Source organism: Catharus ustulatus, chromosome 2 (genome assembly GCF_009819885.2).
Source record: "Catharus ustulatus isolate bCatUst1 chromosome 2, bCatUst1.pri.v2, whole genome shotgun sequence".
Classification (NCBI taxonomy): domain Eukaryota; kingdom Metazoa; phylum Chordata; class Aves; order Passeriformes; family Turdidae; genus Catharus; species Catharus ustulatus.
This window is the reverse complement of record NC_046222.1, coordinates 117,370,416-117,396,454: the sequence shown is the minus strand read 5'-3', so window position 1 is coordinate 117,396,454 and position 26,039 is coordinate 117,370,416. Positions and strand designations below refer to the sequence as shown.

Below are 26,039 nucleotides of genomic sequence, written 5' to 3'. Positions count from 1 at the left end.
CAGAGGTGGTTTGGCAATATGGGGTTCTTTGCACTCTTCAGTGTGCTTTTATTTTGGTCACCAGTCCCTCTTATAGTTGTCAGTGCTCTATCCACATGATAGTGTACTTGCATGCGGGAGACCTTTGGGATTTATTTGGGAATTAAAGCTTCTGCACATGGGTTATGCCTCCCTAAGCAGAAGTTTGGCATTGCAGGTATGTAATAAAGCAGAAGTGATGCTGATATTCTGAACAGCTTACTGAAACAGCCATGGGAATGTTGACTGTCCAGATGCCCTGGAAATTCTGCCTTTTGGGTTTTATCCCCAGTTGATTCTTTGTGGAGAGTAAAAAGAAAAGGTGTGAAGGCTGAAAATGTCATATTGCATTCAATATTTTTGCAAGTGCCTTATTAAACATGAGTTACATGATTTTTATTGTTCCTGTTAACTCTTGTTACTCCTCTTGCCCCTTCAGGCTGTGAACATTTCTAGATATCAATCTGCCTTAGGATCCCTTTCAGGAAAGGGAAAAAGAAGGCAGCACCAAACTCCTTTCATTTTAGAGAAATGGCAACCTAATTTCAGATTAAGGTCTATGAATATATCTGCATGTAAAGTGTAAGGCTGCTCATTGTGGGAAGTTGGGTGATCAGAAAGTTGAGGGAGAAGAAGAAAAGGGTATCAAGTTTCAGAGCTGGTGATACAGTATGTGGGCTGTCAATGTTCTCAGGTATCTATGAGCTGTAAAATCTCCTCCTGGCTGCTTAATTATCTAGAGGAGAATGCCAACTGGCAAGAATATTTTTTAAAGTCTTCATTTAAAATTCAAATTGAGTAACTTTTTTTTTATTACTGCAGTTGTTAGTGTAGAGTTGCACTTGCAATGCTTACAAGAACACAACCTAACATCAGGAACTAATTGTTAAATTTCAGTGTCCTCTTTGCAGGGCATTGACTTTTCTTGCACACCTTGTTCAATGAGCAGTTTAAGCAATAAAGTAAATGTTTGGTATTGGTAATGCTTTAGGAGAACTGTTACATGACTTGAGGGAGATAAAATGGTTAACCTGTGGCAGGCCATTTTCCATTAGATTACCCATTAAATGCTGTTTTAGTGAGTAATGCACTGTACTTGTATCTAGAGTACTTTTTGTAAGATTTATGTAAGGGAAATAAATAGGTTTTTTAAAGCATTTTTATGTAATTGATTGTAATTACCAGTTTTAAGCATTTTTACCTCTTTTTACCTGCAGTATGGATGGAGCAGACCTGTGTTTTGAAATTGTGAAGAGAGCAGATGCTGGATTTGTCTACAGCGAGGCTGTAGCCAGGTATTTATTATAATTTTAATTAATCCCTCTGGATAAATAGAAAAGAATGAAATATACTGTTGTACAATCTGTTAGCCAAAAGTTGAAAGTTGGAGTGCTATAAATAATCCTGTTTCCACACTCTAGATGTTTATTACAACAATTAGCATAATCAAAGGAGAATTTTGGAGCATTTTGCCATCTATTAGTTACAAATTTGGATGAAATTACTGAGTAAAACTGTATTGCACATCCAATACCTAATTGGCTGTGTTTGCCTTTATGGATCTCTGATACGATGGCCTGAAGTGACTTGCCTGACAGGGTGAGAGTTTTGCTGGTCTTGCTAGATGGAGTTGGTTTGGTTTTTTTCTTTCAGTGACCTGAATAGGTCACTTCACCTTTTCACTTAAGAGATTAACTAAGATGAAGGAGTCTATAAGTTTGCAGAAGGGTAATGAAACCCACTGTCCTAGTGGCCTGATAGTTGAGCCCAAAGCCACAGGATTCTTTGTTTGCTGTTCTCAACACTGTAGATGTTTTAAGTGTTATAGAAACCAGGTTGGAGGAGATACCAACTGTGATCAGTGATCTTTGGGGCATCCTTTGGACACAGTGGAGAAAGATGTTGCTCTCCAATCTGCACCCAGCAAGCCAAGATCTTGGTGCAATCATTTTCCAGATAAATCAGGCACTGATACTCACTTTTTTCTTTTCCTTTGTGTTTTGTTACTAAAAAAATTTTTAGAAATGGAGGGTCCCTCTCTGCCTTGTGATGTCAAGCAGAATTACTGAACATTTGAAACCTTTACAAAAACCTGGAAAACATAGATTTTTCTTTACTGTTTTCCCTCAGCATCAATCAGAATAATTCTCAAACTTTTGATTGTTAGATTATTCACTATTATGTAGTGAATATATAGATTATTCACTATTGTAAACATAAACTCCATTCTACAGAACTCTGTATATTTGAGGTTAAATTGGTTGATTAGTTCTATACAGTTAGACAATTAATATTTAGATTGCTAAACGTGTATAGTAATTTTTCCTGCAGGTTTGTCATGCACAATATGTTTGTTTTTCAGTCATTACATGAGGCAGATACTGGAAGCTCTACGTTACTGTCATGATAATAATATAATTCACAGAGATGTGAAGGTAAGGGGGCTAAATTACTTTTTTTTAATTCATCACAATAATACAAACTACTGAATTTCAATTTCTATAATTTAGAGAAGGGAGGAGCTGTAGAAAAGGAATCTCTATTTGCTGAGTGTGTCTTTACTCTTACTGTGTCATGTAAGATTAATTCCCTAATTCCCTCAATATAGAACATTTAGGAGGTCTGTATTCACAAATTGCACATGCATTTGATTACAACTTGCTTTGAAAGTCAGTTTAATTTCTAGTTTTTGAATATTCATAGGGAATCTGCTTGCATTTTGTTCTTGTTAGGAAAATGTGTATATAAATTAATTGCATAAATTAAACTGGAATTGGTAGTTTATTGACATAAATTTGACAGCATAATGACAGCCCTCATTCACACCAAGATTTCATAGAGATGCACATGCTTCAATGCTGCAATATTAGTAATGTGATCTACTTCTTGGAGACAATCCAATAAACATTTATTATTATGGAAACTTCTTTAATATAAATAAGTTTGGGAGGAGAAATGCAGTGTTTATGACCAGTGTATGCATGTATTGGTTTTGATGTGGTAAACTTTGTATTGTTTCTGTGGATGTTTGTGGAAGTAGTTTATCCCAAAGTACTTTAATGTAAGTAGCTGGGAGTTCTGACCCAAGTGGGCTTGACAGTCTTCAGTTTGAATATGCATATTCTTTGTTAATGTCATTGCCTAAAGCAGTTATTCCCACTTCTCCAAGAGTTTGGTTTCATCCAAAGTGAGTCAAGCACTGTAGGAATTGAGGAAAATTCTAGCAAGCTCTGAGTGCAGTTTGAGAAGTGACTCTTGGATTTTAGTGAATAGAGAAGATTGAGAAAGAGTGAACTGTGCTTCAAACTCCTGCAGGTGACCTCTGAGGGGAGAGAGTACAGAGCCTGAACTGGTGATTTTTGTAAGGAATCATTTGGTCTTGTATAGCCAGACATTGCAGACCATTCCCAACCTCTTACTCCTTTCCTTTTAAAATCGAGAAGATTATTCTGTAACAGGCTTTCCTTTTAAGTTTGGTATTTTGACTGTCATTTCCTAAAACAGATTCTAAAAATGGGTAATTGCTGCTAGAATGTCTCATCTTGTTCTGTGTTGAAGATTTTAGGTGATTTTAATTGTTTGGTTGTGGTACCTCCTGAATTTCAGAATTAACATCATCTTTATGTTGCTGTGTCTTTGTGAAAGCTCCACTTGTTTTTCTAGCCCCATATTCTTGCAAAAAAACAAGTTTTAGCTTCAAGAGAGGCCTGTTTCACTGAGGGTAAAGTGGGAATTTATTTTAGTGCTTATCCTGTCTCTTAGAACCTCAGAATCACTGGAGTTTTTTTGAAATGCCATCCTTAGAAATCGACCTGTTTAAATTACATGAGTTAAAAAATGTCTAAGGTATCAATCTAAAGCAGTGAAAGCCAACAGTGTTTTGTTTTGGCAAAGGCAGTGCAGAGCTGTAGGGTTTGGGAGTAGAACACATTAAACTAACTGCAGTATCCAGGCTCTAGATGTCACTGTAGACATTGTTTTGAAAGGATGTAGTCTAAATGACCACTTTAGAAATTACCTGAATGGGTGAAAGTGCTTTAATAAAGATGGATATAGGCAGGCTACATTTTGCTGCCTTTTAGACTTTCTGTGAATGTTATTTTGAAATGTAAAATGCTTGGTTGTTTTCTCCTGCACAGGAAAATTGGCACCTTATAGCCCGTGTGAGGTTCAGGTGTCTTTCAGCTCCCTTAGCTCATGGATTAAGAAGTTAGTTTAGAGTAGACAAAATTAAAGTTTGCTGTTTGATGCCAGAAACTTTACCTGACTTTTCCAAGTGACTCCAGGCTGGGTCAAACTCCTTGTGCCCCACATTCACCTCTGATGACAGATTAAAACATGAAAGCTTTGACAAGATGGCCTGTAGTTGTGCATATTGCTCTCACTGCTCTGTGAGACCAGATATTTCCTGAGCCTGGGTACATAATTTGACCTCCTTCAGCATTGCTTAAAGACTTTATGTGACAATCAGACATTTGCTTCACCCTCAGTTAACTTATCCTGCAGTGCTTGGAAGCTGGATCATGAGGTAAGGAAAATAGAAAACTCAGAAGACAGCTGTGCATCAGAAATGTGAATGTCAAGAACTTTTTCCCTTACCACAACATTTGTTCCTGTTCTGCCAGTGTACTGATAGAGGACTCAGCCATTCCTTTTATTCTGTCATAACCTTGCTGTGTGAGGAATACACAGAAGGTGTCTGTTGAAAGTAGCAGCATTGAAAGGCAGCCTTTCCATTACCAAATGTTATTACAGAGCAGTTTGTGTACAGAAAAATCTTCATGTAAGAGAACAAAAGGGAAGGGGGAGGGGTGTGGGTCTGAAATGAGATTCTTTTCTTGTAAAACTCTTGCAATTTGAGTACCATTTGTCACTGGCTTATTTTTGCATTAACTTCAACAGAATGGTTTTTATCAGTAAAACATCGAGAGGTTTTGCAGTCTTTTGTGAGCCTTTATTGTTATGTAGAATTTTCCATCATTACAAAAATCTTATAAAAATATATTTTAATATAGCTGTTGTAAGAGTAATTTAATCACATCAAGAGCTTTAGCTGCAGTGGTTTTATCCTTAACTCATTGCAAGTACTCCAACTTAGTATAATTTCCATGTAGTTTGACTACCTGTATGTGTTACTGATCAGCAAGTTGGTGTGCAGCTGGGGTCAGGGTGAGCCTTTCAGCAAAATGCAGACATACAGAATTTTCATTATGAGTTTATCTTGGTAGGTGTGAATGCTTGTTTCCTACGTGTGATCATCTAAATAGATAAACCTGCTAAAGCAAAAATGCACATATTCTGCCTTCTCTGTCATTAAGATTCAGTTCAGTATTTCTGTGACTGGGAGTCAAAACCAGGGAGTTTTTCCAGGGAATAGGACCAAGCTTTATGCTCTGCACTGTGTGTCATATGCACATATGAGTTGGTCCAGGTGACCTGAACTTGGTCTATGGATAGATTTTCATGGTGATTTTTGCACTATGCAGAACTTAACCCATGATGTGAATTCTGAGAGCTCACTCTGTTACCACTTCTGTCTTTCATTGCCTGACCTGCTTGTAGCTCAGCATTTCAGATTTTGCTGGTAGAGTTCAACACTCCTATACTTCTGCTTTTAGGCATATCTAAAGAATGAGTAAAAGTAGTATATATCTGTTTGTGTATGTTTATGTAACTGTATTATTAGTTATTTAAAAACTAACCAGTATATGGTCTGTTCCTTAAGACAGTCTTCCCTTGTCCATCTTTAAATACCCAAAACAAGAAATTTGTTGCATGTTACTTTCCTTCCACTCTTTTCACTTTGAAACTTCTTTTTTGCTTTCTGGGGACATTCAGTAATAACTGGTGGTTTTTTTGTATTTTCTGGAATTTACTAGGTCCTTTAGATCCATTAGCAACTTCTTGGTGAGGATTTTTTACATATTAAGCTGTTAAAAAGGGGTTAAGGCTGCAAAACCGCTATCAGAGGTGCAATTGAAGTGTCCTGCCTGGACATTTTTTTCTGAGGAACACTTCCTCATTCAATATGCAAGTTAAGAGACTCCATAAATAAAACTTTCAGTATTTTTTCTCAGTATTTCTTCAGACAATGCTCTTTTCCCCCTGTTTATTTTCACTCCTGTGCCTCTGCCTCCTATCTCAAAGTCCCTGTGTGTGTTTTGTCCAGCTCTTTTCCTATTGACCTGTTAGTCTGTTCAGAAGCAGTTTTGCTGAGAGGTGTATTTATTCTGCTTGGCCCACCTGGAGTTGAACATTTACAAGCTTTGTGGCCACTAAGTTTATATGTTTCAGTAATTTGCTCACAGTGTCAAAAAACTCATGTCTTCTGATAGATGAGCTGGCTCACCATGCAACACATTTGAATGGCTTAACCAAAAATTTGCCAGGCACTTGTGGTTTATAAACTGCTTTGCAAACCAGGTGCTGTGCCTGTTTGCCCCATGATTTTATGTTCACTGCAATAGAAATTAATTGTATTGTTGTTTTTATTAAACAGTTCACATGTCACCAGCTAACTTCTGATTTTGGCACCAGCATACCTAAGCAATGCAAGAAGTTTGCCACATGAGCTGTGTTTTGCTGTAGTGTTTTTCTAACTCTTCCTCATCCTCATCTTTAAGTTTTGTGGGATTTCTCCTCCATGAACTCTTCTGTCAAATACTAGACCAATGCAGGACTCAATTTGTAGTTTCTCAAATTGCCTGTACTGCACAAAAGCTTTTCCACTATTTGAAACAAGAACAACTTTAAAGGACATCATCTTGGGCAGATTGCAGAGGAAAGAAGTCAGGCCTATGTAATTTTTTGGTGCTATGTAAAAATGTTGGAGTGGGATCTTGCTAAGAGTCTGTCACGAAGTTATATTTGATTAGTAGTTCTCAAAGTTTTATTCATTTTCCTACCTTTTTGATAAACACTGAGGAACAAGTGGTTGTGACTAGAAAAGCATAGGAGGAATGGCTTCAGCCTATGCTGCCTGCAGGAGCTGTGCTAAGAGAAACAAACCCAAGCAGGCATTGTGCTGAGATAACTGCAGCTGCAGTCCCTGTAAAATGCACTTCAGGAAGGACAGAAGTGGTGGGGTTTGAGTTTGTGTGTGCAGATTAGAAGAGCACTTTGGTGGTGACCAGCTCTGCTCACCCAGACTTGCAGCTGATGATCTAAAACCTGTCAGCAGCACTTTGCCATCTGGAAAGCTTTGACTGCTCAGTTCTGCCTTGCTGTAGTTACTTGGCCATTGAATGTGCAGCACAGTTGTGGTTCAGCCATCCGAAGGAAAATGTCTGTGCTTTGTTCAGCCTTCTTGTAAAGGAAACCTGTGTCCAAAATTTATTACTGATAACGAGAGAACTGGGTCCTCAACTTCAACCTAGTTTTTACCTTCTTCCTTGACTTTTTAGGTAAGAGGAACTATCCATAGGTCAGATGTAAAATGTCTTTTGTATTATGTGGATGAATGGGTATTACACTGTATGCTGTACAAACTCCTTGGATTCGTTTGGATATACATATGGGATTTATTATGGCTCATGTTGGTGTAGCAAGCAAGATGATTTGAAAAGAAAATACAGTATTTTATTTAAATAGTTACCATTTTATATCAAAGCCTGCCTAAAGGTAGTTAAAATTAGTTTATTATTAATTATAGCCTATGAAAATATTTCCATATTCCTTTCCATTTCAGTGAAAATATCGTTGTTACGTTTTTGATGTTCTGGTGTGGATTTTGTAAACAGGCCATAAAGTCTTTTCTTAAATGTTTTATCTAGGAGAAAGGTTATAATGGGATCTAAACTGCTTTTAGCAGCAGCAAGACAAGTAAGAAAATTTTTAATTTCCACTAGATAGTTTAACCTTGGACAGTCATTATTTGTAAGCAGTGCATAGAAAATTGGCTTAAAAATATGGTATGGAAGAAAGCAGACAGTTAATATCATCTGGATGACAAGAATGTTTCTTTTCACCTTTCTGTAAATCAGATGTTTTTCTCCAATAGAGGTGTTTTTTTGTATTCTGCTCAGATGTCTGGTAAGAGAGTAGTAGGACCACAAAACAGTCATAAAAGACACAAAGAAGCACGCAGTGGCAAGGGAACCAGCAATCATTGCAGGATGTTCACCAGCTTCTACCTTGATGTTGTAGCACGTGGGGAACTCTTCTGAAACCCTCTCCTGGACGTTGTAGGTGATGGCTGTGAAAGTTATGCACAGCACAATCAGCCAGATAACAACGCACAAATACTTAGCGAATTTCGGCCGCCGGAATTTGTGCAGCAGGCGCCCATGGAAGTTTCCTGGGAGAGCTGGGCAGTGCTGTGTGCAGTTCTTGGTCAGGGTGGCATACTGGCTGAGGGCAATGGAGCACAGGATGGTGATGCTCACATACATGCTGACCTGCATCACCAGTGCCCCCAGGTGATGGGCGATCCTGCAGGCCAGCGAGCCGTAGGGCCAGCGGTGCCCTTCTGCAAAGTAGGCAGCCAGGAAGGGCATGGTGCTGCAAACCAGCAGGTTTGCAATCACAAGGTTGGCCAGGTAAATGTACTGTGTCCTTCGGGTGGGAACTTTCTGTGCAAATACGCAGACAGCCAGAATGTTGCCAAAGATTCCGGCGGGAAGGAGGCAGGAGTAGATGATGGGGAGAGCTACGGTGGTAGCTGGTGATGGCTGGAGACACGATGAATTGTTCATTTATGGCAGTATTTCTTGAGTGGTCAGAGCTGAAACACAATTGAAAAATTAATGTTTCTCTAATGTGCATCTAACATCTCTTTGCTCTTATCTCAGCTGTTTCTTTGTCTCCCTGACTTTGCAGTGTTCCTTTGATGCTGTTACCTTAAGTTTGCATGAGGCTACAGTTTGGGCATTCTCTTCCACTGAAATTTCATGAAGAAAAATTAAATCCTGAAGCTTTTATGTGCACTGAATCTAATAAAATAAATTAGGAAGCTGAAGGTTCAAGCTAGGGTCTGGCAATAACTTCTATGATCTTGGTTTATTTCTCAGTCTTCTGGAACATCTGTAACCTAATTTAGAAACCACTTACAGACCAGTTAAAATTAAATAAGCAAATTAAGTGCAAAGAATTGCTTTAATTGCAGAAATGCAGAAGATTATCTGTACCTCCGTTTAACTAAAAATTAGTCTGTATGCTGCAAGAATCTCACAGAATAAACATTTATTCTGTCCTCATGTCTGTATGTGGTGTTATTTTATCAAAGCTTTAATGTTAGATGTGCATTTAGCAATTCAGTCTGTGTTTTTTAGCATATACAATGGTGGTTGAAAACTGCGGTATATTAATTTTTTCCAAGTTCCTTTTTCAATCTTTTCTCAATTTCCAAACTGAAAATAAGAAATGAAAGCTCTATACAATGATTGTGTGTAAAAACTGACATTTCAGCTTACAACCTTGTAGTGGAGAGTTTTTATTGTTGTATGGATACATGTACATACATGTTTTAGTGGAGTGTATCCTAGTTAGCTTTTTTATCATATTAAATCATATGGAAAAAACAGATTTTAAACTTAGAGACTGTTAATAATTTTTTAAACAGCTGTATGCAAATGAACGCAGATGCTGAAGAGGATTTGGTGTCACAAGGATAAAAAGCCCAGACACCAATTATAAAACCTGTGCTGTAGGCAGTTTTTGACAAACTTGCAAATAAAACTAACTTTCATAGCTCTTGCCTTTTAGTGTACACTAAGTTCCAGATGTATTGTTGAACCAAAACTTACTGAATTCTTTCATTATAATGAGTTTAAGTCACAAAGTAATTGTTGAATTTACCCATTTTAGAAGTCTAATGAAAGTTTTTATGTCATTGACCAAATTCCATCAGGTAAAATAAAGAAGTGGTAATTTTAAGCTTACCTGTACAAGCTGCAGGCACCTTCCTTTGCTGAGAGGAAATATTTCTGTCTGGTGTCCGTTTTATCTCCACTGCTGCAGTGAAAGAGATGGCACTGAAACCTGGGGAGTAGAGTTAAAAATTTGTCTCTGGCATAATTAGGTTTTCAGAGTGTACACTTTCCTTTTACAATGTCAGGAGATAGGTAGGCATTTAAAGTTCAGGAAAGATTATGTCTGTACATAAAAGGCTTTGAAATTAAGTCAGGACCAGCTCCATTAGGAAAAAGAGAAAAAATGATGGAGATAGCATGGAGGAGCAGCTGTAAGAGTCCTTTAGGTACGGCACAGAAACACCTTGCAATCCTTTATATAGTGCTTTCCTCTTTTGGGGGTGGAGGGATTCTCTTTAGGACTGCCCACTTTCCTTTGTGCTGCTATTTTATGCATGGAGAACTTGTCCTTTCAGTCATATTTAACAGTTCTTCAGCTAAATGAGCTGTCACCAAGCTGTCTGTTCCCAAAGCCCATGTGCAGTAGTGCTGTGTCCATGTCTGTCCCCAGTGAGTGACCAAATGGACACATCTCTTCTGCCTGCTCAGGTGATGGATTGTGTGGAAGCAATTTACAGCTGATACATCCAAGGGTTCTGGCAAGGAAACTGGACTCACTGTGCAAGAAATGCAGTGTTAGACACAAATCAGAGGCGTACACAGGACAGTTTCCTTCCTCCACAGCATTGGTATTATCACAGATCAAACTCTGTGTAGCTCTGCAGAAGTCGAGACTTTGGAGTTTTCCGCTTTTTGATACATCTGTGGTTGTAAGATAAGGCTTTTCAACACCTATAAATAAGTTCCTTTTATGAGAACAGAAGTTTGGTAAGGTTCTTGTTGTGATAGTTTGGCTTTATGTTCAAACATGGACTGTAAGAATTCACCTCGTGATTTGTTACCATTGTTCAGTCTCATTATTACTAATTTTTTTACTAAAATAGTGGACCCATAAGCTGGCTTCTTATTCTAAATTCATAGCTGAACTAATTTACATTTATTTGCTATGGAGTATTAGTAAATAGGTTGTAAAACTGTAATTAGTTTGCATGTACTTTAATTCTCGTTCTTGTTAGATTTAATTATGCCTTGTTTTCCACTTTCCAATGTACAGTTACATTAAAAATCATTTTAACAGAGTCCTCTGTTTATTACATGTGTAATAGTTTCTTAAGTAGTGTTAGAACTTCTTGTTACTGTGGTGTTCCACTGAGGTTTAGATACAAGAATGCATGTCCTGAAAAGTTGCTGAGAGTGGTGTGAGCAATTCCAGTTAGCAGGTTTTTTTTTTAAATACTATTACTTGGTTGGTTATTGACTGTTGCCTGTAGTATTCATAATTTAATGATAGTAACTCATGCTGTGAGAGATAACTACTGCATTTTTTCTGAATTATTGTATGATGATAGATTGTTCTAATGAATTAGAGTTTGTCAGACTTTATTTTGGAATGAATGACTGAGAGCAGTAGCAAGGTAGTGAGGTCTTAAAAGTTTTTTTAAAATACCACCTCTCCCAGGAATACAGTTGCAGATGATTCTAAACTGTAGCAAGCGCTTTCCTTATTCTTTTAGTGGACTATTTGCATTCACTTAAATTAAAAATGGTGTGTTCTATCTAAAATGTGTTTGAAGATACTCAAATGGAACACGTGCATTTTTTAATTCCATTGACGCTTAAGTTCTCCATAATTATTTTCATGTGCATCATTCACCTCAATCATTTATACTTTCTCTGTTCTCAAACCATGATCACCCTTAGTTTATACATGTACTAGATTTTATATTGCCAATAGCATATGTTGTATTTATCATTATAGGTAGGCAACTTGTTTTCTGGTCCTAAAAACACAGAACCCTGGAAATTCCCAGTGGTAAAATTCCTCAACTTAAGCAAAGCTTTGACATTGTCACAGCCTTGTGTGCTGTCAGAGCATCAGACTAAAGCTTCCATGCGTGAACTTTACAGTTCTGGGAATAATGTGATTTTCACTTGTTTTTCACTGATATGAGTTGCACTCCTCTTTCATAATGGCTATTTGTCTGCCCTCAGGAACACCAGTTTTGCAAGTTAAAGCCATAATTACATTTAATTTCAGTGCAAAAGTGAAAGTTGATGTTGTGGTTTAGCCCTGGTAGGCAGGTGTGCCCTCACAGGCACCCACTCACTCCCCCTCAGTGGGATGGGGAAGAGAATCAGAAGGGTAAAAGTGAGAAAACTTGTTTATGATTTTTACCTCTTCCCACTCTTGTTCTTGTGGCTGCAGAGCAGACCTCCCCTTCTGGTGCTCCCTCCTGCTTTGTCTGACACTGGTCAAATCTGCCAGTATATGGGTGCCAAAGTAGGTGGTTGTGGTTTTATCCCAGAAAGCACCTAAATCCCACACATTCAGTTAGTTCCTCTCCAGTGAGCTGGGAGGGAGAATCGGTAGGGTGAAAGTGGAAATTAATGGTTTGTGATAAAGAGTTTAATAAGCTTAAAGAAAAACAGGCAGAAACAAAAAAAAAAAGTGACAGAAGACAACCACGCCTGCCCAGTGAGTTCCTGAGAAATGGCAACGCAGCCAGGCTTCCTTCTTGGCTTCCACTGCTGAGCATGGCCCCACGTGCTCTGGGATTTCCCTGCCAGCTGTCCCTGCCCTTGTGCACCCCCAGCCTGGCGCTTTGGGGGTGTTCTGGGAGACACTGACGTCCTGCTTGTTGTGCAAGGACTGTTCAGCAATGGCTGAAGCATCTCTGGGCTGATCACAAGCCCAAACCACAGCCCCTGTTGTGAAGAGCTCAGCCAAAGCCACCACAAGTCTGGTTCGTTTTGCTGCACCATTGGTTGAAATTACCGTATGTGTTAAAGGGTTGAGTAAAGAAGAAAATGAGGTTCGTGCAGTTATATGGGGATGTGTGTCGACTTAGCCTTTAGGTACAGAAAGCAAATAAATAGAATTACCTTCATGTTAAAATTCACCTGAAGACTCAGGTAATTAGGAAGCACTGGGAAGAGGAGAAGTAAGACATAATATTTGAGTGACTGATTCTGTGGTCATTTGATGTGACACAGTGTGACTTTCAGCAGGTCTCCCAAGATGTTTCAGGACTGTTTGTTCTTCAGTTACATTTTTTTTGTGAGACCTGGCGTTTTAACTATCAACTTTGGGAAAACTGATTAGAGAAAAAAATATGTAAGGATTAATTTTTTTTTTTAAATAAAGATACCTGCTTTTGGGTTTTGGTCAGTAGTAATTTCATCCTATGTGACAGTGCTGCCTGGTTTCAGATCCCTTTCTGACCCAGTTGATACATCTGACTTTTAACATCTCAAAGCACTGATTTATACAGTTGGAAAAAAAAACAAAAGTATTTTCTGATGACTTTCTGTGGTTGTTCCTTTGTTCTGACTGCTGCTGCCTTAATGCTGCACTTTGTCAAGATCATGTGGTCATTCCTGTTCCCCTCTTGTGTGCCATGCCAGCTCTTAGAGGTTTTCTTATAGACCTGTTCCCTTTCAGATTTTCATTTCTGAGCTGGAGAGTTGATTAATTTAGTGCAGTTTGGATTCTCAGTATCGAAACCCTGTACTAGTACTTGATCTTCTTGAAGAGATCTGAGTCTATTTTGGCAGTACTGCTGTTGTCCCTGAATTACAAACCCTGTAAATGAAAATTCTGATCTAATACTTCATTCAAAAGTATTTTAGAATACACATTTTTTTTCATGTCTGTGCTCTCCTGAGTTCCCCAGCCCACACCTCACCCCGACCTGCTGTTCAGTGTCATCAGCCAACTGCTCACAGAATAAGCACAGAAAAGAAAGAATGATGATATATATATATATATCTCTTGTGAAATTATGGTTTATAAACTCTACTATATGTACCAAAATTGATGTAACTATGTCAAACTACAGTATTAAATAATAAAATTGCACTGTGCAAATACAAAACCAAGAGAAACATTAATATAATAGGATGACAAAATAATAGATAAAAGATTATGAAATGCAATAACTGTGAGAATCAGTCAGAAATAATTGTACAAACACCTCCATTATATGCTGAAATGTGTAAGAAAAAAGGCAGTTACCATCGTGTCTTTATGAAATTACATGTTTGTGTCAATCTTTATTCTGAAGATTAAGAAACCCCCTAATTTTTTCTTTTAAAAAGAAAACAAACAAAACAGACTGGCTAGTCATTGTAATTTGTTTAACGTGTTTATCTCCAGTTCCATCAAATCTGAATGATGTAAAATCACATCAAAATTAAACCAAGTTTATATCTAGAAGAGGTGAAGCCTTATATTTGCTTTTTTTCAATCAGAGTATTATGAGTAACTTATGTAAAATCATAATATTGTATGGAAATAGTAAAAATCCCCACGTTCTGGCACAGATTTGGCATTAAAAGTCACATGATCCATTAGACAAGTTACTGGTAGTCATATTAAAACCAACTTCTTTACACCTGCCTCCTTGAGCAGTATTGTTTGTGTGTGTCAAGATAATAAATCCTTGTTTTACAGAGCTTTACAGATATCTGGCCTCTATTTGTTTCACCTTTCTGGTCTGTTGTGCCAGACATTCCCCTTCAGCTCTCTGGTTTTTGGGAAATGTTACGATTTGAAATTTGTTTGTGCCTAAATGCATAAAGCTGTTTAGTTTTAATCTGAGAATATACATGTAGCTATTACATTACTGTTCACATGGCATCTGCAATTATCAAGATTATTTGAATCTCCTGGAAAGGAAAGTCTTCTGCCAGGGAAGAAGCATGTTTCTGGAATGTGTGGCTTTGGAAATCTGGGAGTGGACCAGTGGCTGAGCCTGGCTGATCTCTTTGCTCCATTCTGCGAGTTTAAATTTGTCATATTGAAGGAAATCTTGGGAAATACCCACGTCATCTCTCCTTCATTTATTTCGAATTTTCTGAAAGCATTGCTTGCTTTTCCTCAGGTGTTTGACCATGACACTCATTAAAATGATGGAAATACAAAGGTCTTAGTAGGATTGAATATTTTAGTTTTGCTGCTTAATTAAACTGAGAATGTCTTCTGTACTTAAAAATGAATTGATAGCTGTTGTATTCTTCACCTCATTTTTAAGATGCATGTTGCTAAATTCTCAAATATTTTCTTCAAAAATACATTTATAAATGTCGTTAAAGTACCGATCTCTCAGAAACCTATTAAAACAGAGAAAACCTTAAAATACATAAAATCTATAATGGTATCTAGATCTTTCAAATAGGACAGAATTTACTTTTTGCAGAATTCATACAGTATTTACATACACAAACTACTAATATTAATGCGTATATACAACTTTTACAGGTTCAAACCCCTACTTGGAAATCTCCCTAAAGAGTTAGTGTTCTAGTTTAGTCCAACACAAAATGTCTGAGAATTTCTAATCTGCCTACATGGATAAACAAGAGCAAAAGAATTCTTTTGAAAAGTTACTTCTCATTTTCACAAACAGAAGACTTCCCGTTTTTCTTAACAGGAGGAAAGAGGCAGAATTAGTAGCTGTGGAGTAGAAGATTTTGTGATCTGAAATTGGTGCCCTGAAGTGAGAGAGATTGATTTAAACATTCAAATCATAGATTTCTTCCTGGAGTAGCTGGAGTGAGGAGTGGTGCTGGATAATCGTTCCTGAGCATATTGGCCAAGTTTTATGTCTGAAGTGCTCTCCAGGTTTAGGCTTGACTCTCCATGGATTTTTCTGCATATCAGTTGCAGTACAGTCTTACGGACACTTCTGGACATGAGGAAATACATGACTGGATCTAGGCAGCTGTTAAATGATGAGAATACGAGCATCACCTCATTGCACGTGTGAATGATCTCCATCCAGTAACAGGACGGGGTTTGTAACTGTGACGTGATGTAGACAAACCGGAACACGTGATAAGGCACAAAACAGATGGTGAAAATTATGAGAACAATGAAGGAATTTCTTGCTGTCTTGGTGTATTTTCCTGCATTGGGAAAATTTGCCCTTTTCCTCGAAATTTTCAGGAGGTTCTTGGCAATTTTTACGTACGAAAGTATCAAAAGGAAAAAAACTATCCAAAAAATCAGTACAATGATATAATTTAAAATTGCTTCAGTCTTCTCTGCATTCTTTTTGCTTCGGTAATGAAAGCACTTGGTAGAGTTGGTGTCCTTGCTCTTAAAGAAAGATGGTGCAACTACCACTATAAATCCCGTCAGTGCAATCGCCCACACCGTGCAGCAAATCTGCACACTCCGGGCAGGGCTTAGCATCTTTGGGCGCTTCACAGACTTATTTATTTTGATGTAACGATCCAGACTAATGAGTCCCAGCAGTACTATGCTGATGTACATGTTCATGTAAAACAGAGTTCCCACAACCTTGCAGAAAATCTGCCCGAACATCCAGCGGTTGGTGGCATGATAGAGTATCCGGAAGGGAAGGCAGAAGATCAGCAGAAGATCTGCAACTGCCACGTTTAGCAAGTAAACTTGGATAGAATTCCTTTTCTGGTGAATGTGCAGGAAAGCAAACAGGGCTACAATATTTCCAACCAATCCAACGACAAAAATAATGGAGTAAAAAAGGATCAAAGCAAGTGACAGTGAGCTGCTGTCATCCAGGGAACAGCTGGCATTGCTGTGACTTTCTGAGGCATTTATGGTCAGGTTGGTTGGGTTACTCCAGAGTTCTTGCTTGTGTGAAACAATGGTTGGTAAATCAGCTGAAGTTGCAGCCATCATTTTAAAGGGGTTTTAGCTGTTCTGCAAAGAAACGAAGAGAGATTTTAAGGATTAAATCTCCATTAATGTGTCTGTTTGCTTTATTTCCTACCATCTAATGGGATATAAACATAAAAGGCAGTAGCTAAAAGGAATAAATGCACCAAAGTATTGAGTAGAAGGAGTTTCAGCCAGATATCGTAAAATAATATAAGTCTAGATGATCTGCAGGCAAAAAAACCAGATAAGAGTATTCACACAGGTAACTGTTTCTGTAATTACAGTGTTATTACTGTCTTGTGTTGTTTTAAAAGTCAGCTGTTACATTTTCCTGAAAACTTAACAAATCTTTTTATCTGGAAGAACAAATTATTTTTTCAAGTTCACTTTTTAGTACCAGCACTTCTAGCACAGAAAAATTTTAACTAAGGTGCAGGGACAGGTAAGCATAACCAAGTACTCTCAGTGTTGGTACAAAGTACGTAGATGTGTATTAAAACAAGTCTAAACTCATCTGTATTAATTTCAAATAATTCAAATCTCTCACATCCAACTCACTGGTTTTCAATTAGAAAAGCATTTGTCAATATTTATTTGGCTATGTACTGTGTTAAAATAACCCTGTGAGACAGTATTATTGCAGTAGCTTTTCTTTAATAATCTGTACTTTCACAGAAATTTAAGTGTTTTTTCCTTTCCTTGACTATTCACAAATCAGTATTACACAAACATACTTTTATTAGGAGGAAGTCACATAAATGCAGTAACAGGTTGTTTTCAAACTTTCCTTGTTTTCATGATTTTCTTTGGTTTCATTGGATAGTTTTTAATTTCACTAAGCTTATTGCTGACCAAGAAGGTACAATGTGAAAGATAAAAGTCAGCCTTGACCGAGGAAGGAAAACCAGAAAATGTGTGGTTTGGTTCGGAGAGCAGTCACATGAAGGCGCTTAGAGAGATCATTAGCACTGATAAGTAATGGTAAAATTTCAGTCTTTAATTTGTTTGCCATAGCAAGAAGAAATGCCATAGAAATGTTTGGTTTTGAATATTTTTGTTTTACAGAGGAAAGAGGTTTTTTCCCATAATCTCACAAAATTTTCAGAAGTGGTTTTGGCACTCTCAATTTAGTTGTCTGGCAACAGTTACAGGAAAAAAACAAAATATAACCACTGCTATATATGTAATCATAAAATAGCTTTTATGCTAGGTCTGAGTCTAGGCTGTGCAATTTGCATGCTAGGCCTTAAAAAATGCAAATTTACATTTAATTCTGTGATGCAACCCAGCAGTGAAAACGGCAACACTTTTAGGTGAAGTTCTTAAGAAGACCTAACGTAGTTACAGAATCTGAATTCTTGAGAGAAAAGTCTAAAATATTTTAACATCCTGTGTTGTCTGACCCTACAATTCTACAATTGCATTAAACTGGTACTTTAGCAGTTTCACAAACAGCTCTTCTCATACTCTCCCCATGATATTGTCAGGGCAAGTAATTTCAAGAAGTTGATTTCAAACTGGGATGCCTTCCAGTACATCTTGAAAACCCATCTACTGCTATGACTTCATGTTTAAGTTGCTTTTCTGTGAGAATGTTTGATATGGGGACTTGTATAAGCAGTGACAAGCTTAGATCAATGAGAGAGAAGCTTGGTTTACACTGCAAATGGATTGGAAACAAAACTTTTCACTGCCGTAAGTTGTGTCCCCTCCAAGCAAGCAGACCTGCTTAAACCTAGGTATACTTAGAAAAGAATTTGGAGGTCACTAACAACTCTGCAGTTAAGAGTACAGCTTAAGTATAAAAGAAGCCACTTACCATTTATATGTTGAGAAGTTCTGCTTGTTCTCAAAACCACTGGTGAAGACAGGGAGGAGAAACGTGCAGCTCCTCTTATTAGAAAGCTTCAGCAGCAGCTTCTCTGAAAGCGGTGAGCTCCAGCTGACTCGCACAATTGCCAACAAGGGGAAGTTTTAACTGGTGTTGCAACTGGTTTGCTTTGGTTTTTTTAAAGGCATTTTCAACCCAGTTCATTTGGGCTCTGCTCAGAGAGGGTCTGTAATGAATTTTTTCTCAGTTTTGCTCTGAATTTGGAGATTCGATTTTGTTTTCTCGGAGACTTCTTTTCTGGTGGGCAGTGCCAGTGGTTTTTTGGGTGAGAATTGTGTTGGCACAGTACGTCATCTCTTTAATACTTCAGGAAAATAAGTGTCACTTTTTCCAGCATAGGGTGAAGATAAATCAGCACCACAGTGCAATGGTATATTTTGTTAAGGTTTTGTTCTCCCATCTACCTTTCTTCTTGCCTGGGATGAGAATTTTTGTTCTTTCTCACTCAAAATTACAGGACAGGAGGATGTGAATGTGCCCAAAGTGTGCAGCTTAACCACTTCACTAAGGCAGAAGTGAAATACAGTGTGCAGCAATAATACCTCCTGGTAGTACACTTTCAGGTGGGGTATAAGGAATTGAAAACTGCATTTATAAATTGGAAATTTAAGCGTGGATTCTAGAAAACCTGATACAACAAGGCCTAAATCTAATGAAGATCTCAAGAACATTGTCTTGAGGGCCTTTGTTCTCTTATAATTTAAACTTCTAGAAAAAGACGTGGGTAGTTGGAGATGATAACTTCACAGGTAGTCAGATTGAACTTCTGGTAGCTCCAGTGCACTCCTCTGAGTTCTTAGTTTTGCAGTCTAAGCAGTAACGCATCCTCGGGAAGTAGTGTACAGATTTGAGGTTCTTCATTTTAAATAATATGGTATTGAAAGGAGGCTTTGAGTAAACACAGGAAGTTCTAAATTAAATGCAGCTGTTTGGGTATGTGTATTTAATACCAAATTGTGTTCTGATAGATTTTGTCTGTATCTTGCTTCTTCCTACAGCAGTCAGTACCCATCCAAATTGTTGTATAATACTATTTCATTTTTACACATTACACCTCACTCTTATATTTGGAAAATCAAAGGTGTAGATGGCTATGGCTGGAATTCAGTTTAGACTCCTAAAGAATATCCCTCACTGGAATATCCCAGGGATGTTCCTTTTCTTTACTGCACTTGAGAAGTGCTGAGTGAGTTCTGTGATTAAGGCTCAAAACAGTGTTTTATGTTCTCTGTTCATGCTGATAAAACAGTGTTTATGTTATCTGGGAAGGGTAAGACCCCACAAAATGTATCATAGGCAGAATATTTCAGCTGGGGAATTGAAGCAGTGTAAGGGTTAATGGGAGTAAGGGTTAATGGGATGAAAGACAAAGAGGAAAGGTAATACCAGGTAAGCAGTTATACACATGAGTGTTTTATCTCCATTTTGTCATGATTTCACGTTGTTCCTTGCTGGTTCTGATAAGTTCTGAAAGGATTTTGCTGTGCCTGGGACAATGGGAAGGGAAACCAATGTAGAAGGAAGAGTTCATGCCAGAGAACAAGATAACTGAAATTAAGAATTTGGTTTTTAAAAAATAAAATCTAACTTCTACTCACAGATTTATGAAATTAAGTTCTAAAATACAGATTGTATTTCTCAAACATTGCAATAACTTGTCTGGATTTTTGTCTTTTCAGCCACACTGTGTACTGCTTGCCTCTAAAGAGAATTCAGCCCCAGTAAAGCTTGGTGGCTTTGGGGTAGCAATTCAGTTAGGAGAATCTGGGCTAGTTGCTGGAGGTAAGAAATTTTCCTTCCAAGTTATTTAGTATTGTGCATGCTGTACTGCAGAGTTCTGTTCTTCTGACACAGCCTGGCTTGCAGAACAAGAACTCAGAAATGATCTTTCACTAAAGGCTCTGTTAACGTGGTAAACGCACACAGCCAAGCTGAATTGGTAGTGGAATGTAATGTGCATTCACACATTGAGTATTAAATCCTTGTAAATGTTACTCAACAGGAGCTCATGCTGGTTTGATCAAAATAAAACTGAAAAAAACCCAAAGAATTTTCCACTTTAATACAAGCTTTGGCTTAATTCTTCCATGCTTGGTAAAGCAAAGAAAATAAAAATGAAGCACTTGAGTAAGGACTCAGCATTTCAGTGCTCCACTGTTTGATAGCAGTTCCTGTCAGAATGCTGTGCTGTTTAATAGCAAAATCTTTCAAGTTTTCACATGTGATTCCTTTCTGTGTTTTAAAATTTCATTGTAATTATTGCATAAGACATCAATATCTGGATACGTATGTATATTTTTTGACTGTGTTTTGTTTTCTGTGGATTTTATTTCCTCTAGCTGCCTTCCATATTGTTCCAGACAATAGGGTTATGCTTTAATCAGCCTGCACAGATGAAGACCCAATCAATTTTCTGATGCTTTCACTGCCAGAGTAGGGGACCACAACAAAACATTTTGTTCATTTTAATATTTTTTCTTCAAAGTTAATAATTCCTTCAGTACCATCCTTCTTCAAAAACTCAGATTTCCTAATTTAACCACTTAACGTTCTGTGTCAATTTGACTTTTGTATGTTTTTTAAAATAAAGAGCAAATCAAATATAAACATACCAACAGCTTGCATTCCCTTCCAGATATTGCTGATACTCTGGAAATATCCAAGGATCTTATTAACTAAAGACATCTTTTCCAAGAAAATGGCCATTCAATTAAGCTGTAATAAAAAGGTCATTCCTTTCTTTACTTTTCTTGTGTTACTCAAATTATCAGCCACTGCTTTTTTAGTGGTAGTTTCTACACTTTTGTTTATACTCATCTCATTTTTCTTCTTTATGTTCTGCTAAACAGCTTTACCCACTTCTGTTCCAGCCACTCTTCTGGAGGTAGTCAGATGCAGTGTACTTTCAGGCTAACAGTTGTCTAGCAACAAACATTCAAGTTTAAATTTGAAAAAAAAAAAAAAAAAATACTGCATTTTCCCCAAAGTTTGCCATGGCCTTGCTTTTGTGTTACTGTTCCCAGTGCTGTGACCCCACTCCCTGTTCCTGTGCTCAACCTCCATGCAGTGATCAGTGCTGGGGATTCTGTTTGTGGCTCCTAGGGAAGATTTCAAACCTCATCACTGTGATATTTATCAGTATCTTTTGCTTCTTCCACCTCAACTTCTGCTGTGTTGGTCTGCCTTCACACTTTTTTTTTTTCTCTTTTTTCTCAGCTGGCATTTCCAATTTTCAGCCTTTTCATTGGCACTTGTTGCTTTCAGCTTCAAATTCCACTCATTTTCAGGGATACCCAGAGCAATTCCGCTTCATTTATGTACTGTGGAAAGTCTCCTTAACAGACTCCTCTCTTTCTTCTGATCTTCCCTTCCAGTCTTTAAAGCACAAACTCCTCTGTTACCTGGCATTTCTTTTCCCTGCCAGAATCCTACCTGAAGACAAATTACTAGACAGTTCCCAAAACAGAACTGGCAAGGTCTTATTTATTCAGTTTTACCATATGTGTTGTATGAAAGCTGGCAATACTGGCTGTTTGAACTGGGCTATAAATTTCTTATCAATCAGTGTTCATCTACTTATTTGTTTAAGAGTGGTTTTCATATGCCCTATGGATAAGTGTCATAATAGTAACAATAATTTACAGGCACTCCTTATTTCTCAGTGGTCTCATAAATAAGTAGAAGCTCTCTAAATAGAAAAGTCTGAGCAGTATCATAACCACCTGTTCACTTTCACATTGCTTTTCTAATTTCTAGAATGGAAAACATTGATTCCTCTTGGCATAGTAAATTACTTCCCTTTTAGCATGGCATTATTTCCCTTTTAGCATGGCAATGCCTGCATTTGGGGGTTAGTACATCAAAAAAAAAATTCTCTTTTAAATAAAAACTGTGATGGCATTAAGATAATTTTACTGACCTGAAATCCCCTATGCTTTGTTTATGCTGGTTTTCCTACTTTAGTACACCTTGACACACCTGAGCCTGGCAATCCCACATTCTGTGTACCCCCAGGAGAACAAACTAAAGGGAATTTTCTCCCTCAATGTCTTTGAAGCCAACCTTCAAGCTTACAGCTTTTGCTTTGTTTGGGACTGCAACATTTTTTTACTTGACAAAGACATCTTATCAGAGTGTGCATAAATTGCTGGGGAATGATTTTTGTAGTGAAATTAAATTAAACCCCAGGTATTAAAATCTTTTGATACAAGTCCAAAGGCAGACTTGTGAAGTTTAGGATTGTAACTACAGGGTTCTTTCAAGCAGGTGGATGGCTGTTTGAAAGAAGTGTAAGGGAGTTCATGACAAGAAGCTGTGACATCATACTAGATGTCATTGCTGAAAATGTGTATGGAGGAGATTTTAGGAGTGACTGTATTTTATCAGCTAACTACTCAGCTGAGATTATTTCTAAGAAAAGTTTAATTATTATTTACTTTATGTAAGTTAAATATTAAGTACCAAAAAGAGGATATAGCCATAACTCATTTCTTCATAAGGCCAGAGGGGAAAATGTAAGGAAATACTCTTTGTTCCACTGCATTTGCCCATAAGCTGCAATAAATGGCTAAGAATCCTGTGTTGTCATCTGAGCTACAGGGAATAGGTTTCATGAGCTACCAGTCTCTGAAGGTCTTTTCTTGCTTCAGTTCTTATGATCAGACGTGGAAAATTGTGCTTAGGGCTTCACTTGAAACCTTGAAATACCTGCTTTTTAAAGGAACTCTGGTAGTATACACAGGAGTTAGAGATCATCATAATTTATAAGTGAATTCCTTTATGGAACAGCACATAGTAAACAATCTGTTGCATTGTTATGATGCAGCTGGAGTAGTGGAACCTCTGGGAAGTCAGTGATTTAATAGACTAATCTCACATTATGATCTCTGTCTCCTTCCTTGGAGAGTTTTTCTTGCAGAGCATAGTATGAATTGTCACAATATTCCCTTAAATGTGACATCAGATTTCTTAGATGCTAAATCTTGGGGGTTTTAGCTAGTATATGATATAAAAGTCTGAAGGAACAAAAAAACCACTGAGTTCACAATGGGAACTTCCTTCTCTTAATCTACTTTATTTCTCCTGGTTTCAACTATTGTAAAAAAAGTAACTGTATAGACCTAAGTAGGATGAGGTTCTTTATCTGTGGGTAGTTAACTGCCTTTCACATTTTACCTTCAGCAGCAAAATGTCACAAATACTATAATGCTGATCCAGTCCAGTATTAATTTTCATGTATTGTTAGTTAGATGCCCCAGGCTGCCTCAAAATTCCATAGTATCCTAATGTAAATTATCATCTTATTGGAAAATATCTTACGTGTTCTTAGTAGAAGTACAGCACAAATACCAAGTGCTCTTGGATCTTTGTGAGCTGTTTTTAGACTTACTACAAAAACAGCAAAGGGAGGCATTGCCATAAATTTCCCTCTGTATAACACTATAGAATGGGAAAGAAGGTGGCAGAATTTTTTAAATTATTTTTTGTTGTGTTTCATCAGTGTAAAAATGATTATAGAATGGTTTGGGTTGAAAAGGGACCTTTAAAGTTCATCCAGTCCAACCCCCTGCTATGAGCAGAACACCTCCCAGTAGATGAGGCTGCCCAGAGCAACCTGACCCTGAATGTTTCCAGGGATGGAGCATCTGCCACCTCCCTGGGCAGCCTGTTCAGTGCCTCACCAAACTGGATCTTGGTGGTGGTTTTATAAACCCCAGGTTAGAAAACTCTTTTTAGTGTTGGAGGGTTTTTGTACTGCACAGACTCTTTTTCATCATCTGTGTCTGATTGGTATTTCAAAGCTTTCATTTGTTTTCCAAGGAGAAGTAAAATTTTATAAGCTGAGGTCCTACGCTAGTATTATTTCTCTTAGAGGGTAATGTTTCCACTTCTTTTTTTTACTAAAAATTAAAAGAATGTGAGTCTCTTCACAGCTTTGCCTTTAAGAGGCTTTGTTTTATTTAAAAGATACAACTGTGGTTTACTGTCTCACACATCTGGGCTGATTAGAGAATGCTTACAGGAGGCTAATGTGTTAAGAAATCATTTATGTTTATATACTCTATAGTTTTATGGCAGAAAAGGCCATTGAATTAATTATAATTTGTCTCATTAAAATGTGAGGTTTGCTTTGTTTGTTTTCTGGACACTCATATCCAGTTGTCCAGTCTGCTGATGCATCTTTTAAACACATTTTCTTCAGACAATCTTCTGTGCTGAAGCTGAATTACCCCTTCTTCCCACCCACCTTTTTTCCCCCCCTTTTTTTAATCTACTCATCTTCTCTGTACACCTGCTTTAAACATCTCTATTGTCTGGAGTAATGTGGAAAGGAATTAAGAGTAGTAAAGTACTGCCCTATCTGATCTGTTGTGTGTGATTCTTTGATTCCTTCCACATTATTCTGGACATCCCACTCTTTTAGAAACACCTTAATTTGTGAGCATATTTCTTATTACACTATTGTGAGAGGTCAGATGGTGATGTTTATTAGTACCTCACTTTTTTTTTTCCTAAAAATTATTTGTTCCAGTTGTTTCCATATACATCGTTCAGATACTACTGCTGTTGAAAGACTCTCCTTCTGATATCTTGGTCATCAGTCCCCTGCCTTAGGGATGACAAAATCTGATTGGGTCTCTGTATATACTCTTCTTCTTGTGGAAAGCATAGCCCTATTGTCTGGAATAATATGGAAAGAGTCATAGAAACTAAATTATCAAAGGTAAGTCAAAATTTATCTTTAGTGCTTGTAAATGATGTCAGATTGACAGCACCTGAAGACTGAAACTCTCTGTTTATCCACAGGAAAAATCAGCAAAACTAGCAACTTTATAAATTTACAGGCAGCCAACATGCCTTAAAAATGGGCTGATAAGAAAGTTTACCTCTGGAGATAAAGTGTCCTTACCAATATAACCTGGATGTACCTGTCCAGGCACTGAGTGCTTCCTAACTCAGACTCAGCAAACACTTTGGTGTAGGCATTTACAGTGAAATGGATGGAGGCAGGTATCACATTGACTACATGCCACTGTTGAGTCTTTGTATAGTGATGATTTTCAGTTAATGCCACTCTAGAACAGAGAAAAAGAACCTAAAAGCACACATAGAATTTACTCCAGTCTTCCGTAAGATTTCTTCTCATGTATGGATTCAACTAAAAATCCTCTGTGTGTGCATGCATGCATGCAATCTATATTCAATTAAAGTGTTGTTTTTTCATGCACAGTCATTTGAATATATCCATGAGTGTGCTTATATTCTGAAGAAAAAAGGCAGAAGTGGAAGGCAGAAGTTACCTGTTTCAGAGAAAAGTGCTTTTGCTTACTTGCACAGTTCTTCTCATACTGCATCCAAAAAGATGGCAGACCTCCTCTCAAAATACCAAAGAAAATTCAAAAACTTCTAAAATATTTTAAAATTGAGCTGTTGAGAAGAATTCTGAAATTTTACACTGGACACGTTTAGAAGGCAGATTTTCCACGAAATAATTTTCAGCAGAAGTGATATTTGA

General features: G+C 37.5%; 3 protein-coding genes across 9 annotated transcripts in view; 1 reads left to right on the top strand and 2 right to left on the bottom strand.

The window, feature by feature from the left end:
• The window catches only part of CASK (calcium/calmodulin dependent serine protein kinase), a 188,887-nt gene that overhangs the window by 85,273 nt on the left and 77,575 nt on the right, over positions 1 to 26,039 (top strand). For all 7 annotated transcript variants that reach the window (XM_033052486.2, XM_033052487.2, XM_033052483.2 and 4 more), the window contains exons 4-6: positions 1,236 to 1,313; positions 2,381 to 2,453; positions 20,203 to 20,305. In XM_033052486.2, coding sequence (XP_032908377.1) covers positions 1,236 to 1,313; positions 2,381 to 2,453; positions 20,203 to 20,305 — 254 coding nt within the window. The remainder of the gene's footprint in view (positions 1 to 1,235; positions 1,314 to 2,380; positions 2,454 to 20,202; positions 20,306 to 26,039) is intronic.
• Positions 7,671 to 8,877, bottom strand: GPR82 (G protein-coupled receptor 82). The gene has a single exon (XM_033052490.1). It carries the CDS (start codon positions 8,709 to 8,711, stop codon positions 7,671 to 7,673), a length of 1,041 nt encoding a protein of 346 aa, XP_032908381.1. The 5' UTR covers positions 8,712 to 8,877.
• Positions 14,107 to 18,594, bottom strand: GPR34 (G protein-coupled receptor 34). Its single transcript, XM_033052489.1, has 2 exons — positions 18,452 to 18,594; positions 14,107 to 16,674 (listed from the first exon to the last, which is right to left on the bottom strand). Exon 2 carries the CDS (start codon positions 16,651 to 16,653, stop codon positions 15,508 to 15,510), a length of 1,146 nt encoding a protein of 381 aa, XP_032908380.1. The 5' UTR covers positions 16,654 to 16,674; positions 18,452 to 18,594; the 3' UTR covers positions 14,107 to 15,507.

Coding starts and splice junctions, on each gene's coding strand:
- GPR82 (XM_033052490.1), bottom strand. CDS start 8,711: ATGAACAATTCATCGTGTCTCCAGCCATCACCAGCTACCACCGTAGCT.
- GPR34 (XM_033052489.1), bottom strand. CDS start 16,653: ATGATGGCTGCAACTTCAGCTGATTTACCAACCATTGTTTCACACAAG.